This window comes from Penaeus vannamei, chromosome 16, assembly GCF_042767895.1.
Source record: "Penaeus vannamei isolate JL-2024 chromosome 16, ASM4276789v1, whole genome shotgun sequence".
Lineage (NCBI taxonomy): Eukaryota > Metazoa > Arthropoda > Malacostraca > Decapoda > Penaeidae > Penaeus > Penaeus vannamei.
This window is the reverse complement of record NC_091564.1, coordinates 544,968-552,467: the sequence shown is the minus strand read 5'-3', so window position 1 is coordinate 552,467 and position 7,500 is coordinate 544,968. Positions and strand designations below refer to the sequence as shown.

The following is a 7,500-nucleotide window of genomic DNA, read 5'->3' as shown; positions in this document are numbered from 1 at the left end:
AGGAAGCGTCCCTGTGGCTGCTCATGAGATGTTTATTCCTTCTCTTCGCTCAAGGCGGAGCTCTCCCTCGTCTTCCCCTTTCAGTCCCTGAGCAGGTCCTGGGTCAACATGGGTACATGTGTGCTGAAGCCCCGCCCCGATGCCTCCCCGAACAGCTTCTTCAGAAAGTGTAACGCTTACTGGTCTCCCAAGGTACTTTTCTTCATCAGGCATATGACCTGCATAGACACATGCACACACACACGCACACACACGATGTACAATGTGCGTACAGCATAAATTATATTTTTCTTGGTGTGTGTGTGTGTGTGTGTGTGTGTGTGTGTGTGTGTGTGTGTGTGTGTGTGTGTGTGTGTGTGTGCGCGCGCGCGCGCGCGTGTGTGTGTGGATGAAACTTTTTTTTATCTTATTGTGAAAGAAAAACAGGGAAAATTTAATCCAAGCATGTGTACATGTCTTCAAGCGCTGTTGAAATTCATGACCAAATATTGACGGCTGTTTTGAATAAGAATCTAAATAGCTTCTTCAAACTCAGCGGCTGCGAAATACACCCAGCGCCCAAACATTCGCACTGTCACACCGTACCCTGCCATACATATTTTAAACAAAGTGAAAATCTGCCTCGAACCAGACCCATCCAGTGCCCAGCGCTTCCAGGCCCCCCACGTCCCCACCCCTGGACGTCCCTGCCCCCTGCGCCCCCTACCCCATTCCTCCGAATCTCCTCTCTGCCACCCTTTGCTACTTCGCTATCGAATATAACATCACCTAAATTAATGAACAACAACAATAATAATAAAATAATCCCTCAAGCAATCCATCCATCGAGCGAATACCAAACGACCTTTGGCCGCGGGCGCCCACGAGACGCACGACGCGCTGCCTCGCCAATGAGTGCTCTTCGCAGGCGGAGGAAGAGGGACGTGGAACCGGTTCTGAGCGTGGCGTCAGGGAGGGGGGGGGGGGAGGGAGGGCGAAAGGGGAGGGGGAGAGGAGGGGGTGGGGGGGAGAGGGAGGGCGAAAAGAGAGAGGGATAGGAGAGGTTTGGGGGGAGAGGGAAGGTGAAGCGGAAAACAGGAGAGGGGGAGAGGGAGGGGGAGCCAAAAAACAAGATAGTGAGGGACAGGGGGACAGGAGGAGAGAAGTAAGGATAGGATGAAGAGAGAGGGCCAAGGAGAGGAGGAAGGGGGTGGGGAGTAAAGGAGAAAGGGATGAAGAGCGGAAGTATGTAGAAAGAGGGTAGAAAGGCTGGAATATGAGGAGACAAGGCTGGGGAGGAGGAGGAGCAAAAGGAGGAGGTAATAAAAGAGGAAAAGGAGGAGAAAATAAAGGAAAAGAAAAATGAGGAGGAAGAGGAGGAGGAAGACAGGAGAGAAGGGTAAAACGAAATGGGAGAGAGCATGGACGAAGAAGAGACGATGAAGATACCGTGAGACGAAGAAAGAGATGGAGGGACAGAAGAAAGAACAGCAAGAGGTAAGAAGGAAAAAAGGGAAAGAAAGTGCACACCGCCAATAACCTTACATTAACGTCAATCATCATTAATCTCTCTCTATCCATCCCCCTACTTTTACCCATTTACACGAATAAAGAGGGGAGGTAGGCAGAAAGAGGGTTGAAAGGTAGATAGGCTGGGATGTGGGGAGACAAGGATGAGGGAGGAGGAAGAGGAGAAAAAGGAAGAGGTAATAAAGGAGGAAAAAGGAAAGCAAATAAAGGTGGATAAATAGGAAGAGGAAATAAAGGAGGAGAAAAAGGAGGAAATAAAGGAGAAAAAGGAAGAGGAGGTGAAAAAGGAGGAAGACGAGGAAGAGGAGGAGGAGGAGGAGGTGGAGGAAGACAGGATAGACGGGTAAAGAGAAATAGCAGAGAGAAGAGAAAGAACAATAGGTAGAGAGAAGGAAAAAAAAAAGGATGAGAAGAGAGAAAAGGTACAACCACGCAAAAATTCCCCGTCCTGCGTCGCGAATCTTACATTATCGCCAATCATCGCTCTCTCCCTCCTTCCGCCCACCTCCCTTCGCCCCTTCGCACGCATAAGGCAAGCGCGGGCGGGGGACGCGGCACGCCTCACACACGGCGAGCCAAGGACACTCGGGTTCAAACGCACAAGGAAGAAATGTGTGTAATCTTGTTTTGGGCGCGCGGGGGGGGGGGGGCGGAGATAAGAGAAGTGAGAAAGGATAAGGGAAGAGGGAGAGGGAAGGGGACGGAAAAGGGAAGACGGGGGAGGGGAGGGGAAGCGAAACTAGGAGGTAGAGAGAGAAAATAAAGGAACAGAATATGGGTGGGTATGAGGGGGAGGAGGGGAGGAGGGGAGGAGGGAAAAGGGGAAGACAAGAATTGCGGAAATGTGAAGGAGAGTGAGGAGAAGGAGAGGAAAGGATTCACACAACGAAGAGAGAGACACGAGAACGGCGAGAGAAATTAGGAGAAGGGAAGGAAAGCAAGGAAAGCTGACTTAGAAATGAAAAGAGAGAAGTATAACATGAGCCCAAAGCCAATCGCTGGACGCAGGCAGGCCGTCAGAGTAAGAAGAACCGCAGTTATGGCTCCTAACCTTCGCTTCACCCTCTGCCGAGAGTAGATGGCCGATACCAATCCTTATTTCAAGAAGACGCGAACAAAAGCCCAACGACTATTAATGCCGTTTACGTCCTTTAAAATTCCAATTAGGCAAACCCTGCTGACTCCGCACCGTTAGCTGGGCTTAAGGCCTTGGCGCGGGCAAGCCTAGACTAACAACGTTTACCTGTTAACGCTGTGTCCTATTTCGACCTTGTTCCACATGGATATAGATTTACCAAACAGCTTCATACTCTAAGATAGCATCGATAAATAATAGGAAATATACTTTAAAACTATAGAGGAAAATGTTTGCTGCTTCAGCTCTACGATAAGAACTTCTATGGCATTGCAACCTTGCAAACTTTGACTTTTAGCGTCATACAAACAGAAGCTAAGCTTACCTTCTTCTGTGATTGGGGAAAGGGTGAACGCTGGGCTCTGGATGACAGGAGGCATTTCGGCGACGTGGGCTGGCGAGGTTCTCAGCTGCGACTGACGTTTACGGAACGGGCTTGCGACAGGAAAACGTCTGGGTTTACTCTTGGACTGTCGCGTCTTTCTTCAACGAGTCTGCTAGAGTTCCAGATATTCGTGGAAGAACTGTCAACACCGTAGATAAAAACCTTTGATATAGCAAATAACGTGGAACACAAGTTAAAACTTGGAAGAACGTTTATATAAAGAAGTCTAACGTTTCCTTGCAACTAACTTCGGCACGTACGCTAACCCCTATATATACCTGTGGTCGGCAACGTCCTCGGCGATTCTTGCTAGATACCTCCACAACGGCTATTCATATCCCAAGACGAATGTGGCAAGTTTGTAATAGAAACAGACCATCTATCTAATGAATATAACTAATAAATGAGTGGTAATTACCACTTACATATTCCGAGTAAAAATAAGTCACTGCCTTTTACAGGTTAGTCGTAGATGCAAAACATTCTGGCCTACGTGTGTCTTTCAGTTGCCATTGACTACTATTTGCGGCGTAAGGTCACCAATAATATATTTTTGGAGTGTTCAACCTCGTAAACCTATATAAGATCAATTGCTCTTTAATTGCCACTTATCACTTCACGTCCTTTATCATATGATAAAAATGAAGAGAACCAAAATTTTCCTATATCATAGGAGAATAAGAATTATTAAAAGATGACTTGTTATTGCTGCCACTACCATTGTTGTCAATATCATTGCTGTTCTTGCCATTACTGTTATTGTTAAGATAATAATAGTAATTGTTGTCATTATCATAATAATCATCTACAACATAATTATTATTATCATCATTATTATTGTTACAGTTTTTCATTAGCATTACTATTATTAGTATCATTATCATTATCAGCATCATAATTATTATCATCATTATCATTATTCTCAGTGTTATATAATTATCATTATTGTTATCGTAATAATGATAATAATAATAATAATAGCAATGATAATGATTATTATTATCATTATGATAATAATAATAATAACTATTATTACTATCATTACTATTTTTTATTATCATTATCATTAGCACTGTTATCATTAATATCATTATCATCCTTTTAGTTCTCATAGTTCTCATTATGCCCATTGTTATTCATATACTTATTCTAATTCTTCTTCTTCCTATTACTATCACCATCACCATCATCATCATCATTGTTATTGTTATTATTACAATTATTGTCATCATCGTTATCATCACCATCGTCATTGTCTTATATTATCTTAGTCAATATCACTATTATTATCATTATCGTTATCATCATAAGATTATCATTATTATCAGTATTACTGTTATTGCTATTAGTATTGTTATTCATTATCCTTATCATTATTATTGTCATTATTATCATCATTGTTATCGTTATTATTATCATTATCATTATTGTTATCATTATAATTATCAGCATCATTGATACTATTATTGTTATCTTTACCATTATCATTATCATGATCATAGTTATCATTTTGACATTATTATCAACAATTACTACTATCGTTATCATCACCAATTTCAACAACAACATTATTAATATCATTTTTGATATTGTGATTAGTATTATCATTATTGTTATTTGTATTATTATTACAATTATCATTACTATCATTATCATTATCATCGTTATCATTATCATCATTATTTTCATCATACTTATTAATATGACTACTATCATCATCATCATCATTATTGTTATTATCATTATTATTATTTCTAATATCATTATCATTATCATTATTATTACTATTATTATTATCAACATTATCATTACTATTATCATTATCATTCTTATTGATATCATGATTATTGCCCTTATCATTATCATTATTATTATTATTGATATCATCATCATCATCATTATTATTATTATTATTATTATTATTATTATTATTATTATTATTATTATTATTATTATTATTATTATTATCATTATTATTATTGTTGTTGTTGTTGTTGTAATTATTACTATTATTATTGTCATTATTATTATTGTCATTACTATGATTATCATTATCGTTGTTATTATTATTATTATATTGTTTTCATTATCATCACTCTTTTCATTGGAACTATTGTTATTAATATCACTGTCATTATCATTATCATTATCAATATTGTTATGATTGGTATAATGAATTTCCTGATTGTTATTATTATCATCGTCATCATGATTACTATCATTGTTATCATTATCATTATTATTATTCCTATCATCATAATTGTCATTACCATTAATACTATTAGTATAATTATCATTATTATCATCATCATCATTATTGTTATTATTATCATTATTATTATTATCATTATTTTCATTCCTTTTATCATTACCCCTGTTATTATTGTCATTATCATCATATTTTTCATTATTTATCGTTACATCATATTGCTATTGTTGCTGTTGCTATTTTTGCGATTAATGTAATTACTATCATCATTCTTTTATTTTTATTCTTTTTATTATTGTTATTATCACTATTATTATTATCATTATGATAATGGTAATAAGCATTATTATTGGTGCTTTATTAACATTGTCCTTTTTGTCATCTTTGCTGTTATCATTATTATCATTGTTATTATCATTATTATTATAAATCATTATCATTATCATTATTATTATAGATCATTATCATTATCGCCATTGTCATTCTCTTATTGTTATTACCATTGCTGTTAATTTGATCGTTTCATCACTATCATCATCATTGTTTTTGATATTATTATCATTATCATTATCTTTACCATTGTAGTTATTATAATTGATATTCTTATCATTATCATCATTGTCTCTGTTATTATTATTATTGTTATAATTATTTCCTTATCATTATTATAATTAGTATCATTATCACTATTACTAATATCATTATAATCATAATCATTATCCTCATCCTCATTGCTATTAATATCATCGTTATCATTACTATTGTTATCATTACCATTACTGCCATGATTATCATTATAATTACTATTATTATCATTATCATCGTTTTAATACTATTATCATTATTATCATCATTATCATTATTATCATCATTCCTTTTCTTCTTTTTTAACTTTTCCTTAATAACCATTGTTATCATCATCATTATTTTGGCCCATCATTATCTCTGGTATTATTATTCAATTTCTTTCTGTATGTGGTAATGATGTACACGGTATTCTACACGAGTCTTATATCAGTATTATGTACTGGTGTGGAAAATTTGATAAGATGTATGTATTATCACGATTTGCACTTTTCACACACACGCATACACACACACACGCACACACACACACATCCTTACGTACATACAAATGTTGTCCGGTAAATTCCCTAACCAAATGAGCTTGTGTCTGTAGGATAGTAAATGAGTCACTAAATATAATTATAAGGCACGCAACCACATGCATGTAAAATACACATATATAAAGCACGCATATCCACAATCAAGCACATGTTGCACATAAAGAAGATAGGTAAACACATACACATTTTATATAAAAACAAATGCACACACCTACGTACACGTGAGAACTTACATATAACACAGAAAACCCTCACACAAACACACAGACTCACATACACAGAAGTAAGCGTACAGAAACATACAAAGACATACATGAAAAAACATGTAAGGAAGTTGGTCAGTATCAGGTACTATTATAAATATATTTTTGGTCTCGGGAGTTCCCCTTTCCGAAAGAATACATCCTGTTCTGTAAGTTTCCTGAAATCGAAGAAAATGGACAAACCACAAGTATTGCTTTGTCCAATGACGCTGTATTTTCACTTGTCTATGACGCTGTATTTTCACGTTGTCTGCTTTGTTCATTTTGGGAAAAACGTAACGGAACTGAATTGACGCCAGGTATCTGTAACGATCTTGGGACGAGATCAACTACCTTATATGGTTGTTATGAGGAGTGAGCCTTGCTCATATAGAACAACTTGTTATAGTTATGCATAGATGGATGATTATTTGATTCATTTGAACATTCTCCTTTTTGAATATCAACGTGTTAGAGATCTTGCAACTAATCAGTCCGTAGAGAGCGACAAGGTTGGTGCTGTGTGTACTGGCTGCTTTGCGTGCCTCTCTGACGTAAATATTGCAACACTTAGATTAGTAGTATCTTACACACACATGTATATATATATATATATATATACACACACATATATATACTGTATACATATATACATACATACATACATATATATATATGAATATATATACTATATACATATATACATACATACATACATACACACACACACACACACACACACACACACACACGCACACACACACACACACACACACACACACACACACACATATATATATATATATATATATATGTATGTGTGTGTGTGTGTGTGTATGTGTGTGTGTGTGTGTGTGTGTGTATGTGTGTGTGTGTGTGTGTGTGTGTGTGTG

General features: G+C 36.8%; 1 protein-coding gene across 1 annotated transcript in view; it reads right to left on the bottom strand.

Moving 5' to 3' along the window:
- LOC113801287 (DNA damage-inducible transcript 4-like protein) overlaps positions 1-3,274 on the bottom strand; it is a 13,521-nt gene extending 10,247 nt beyond the window's left edge. Inside the window, exon 1 of the mRNA XM_027352109.2 lies at positions 2,970-3,274. Coding sequence (XP_027207910.1) covers positions 2,970-3,024 — 55 coding nt within the window. The 5' untranslated portion in view covers positions 3,025-3,274. The remainder of the gene's footprint in view (positions 1-2,969) is intronic.
- Between the last annotated feature and the right edge of the window lie 4,226 nt (positions 3,275-7,500).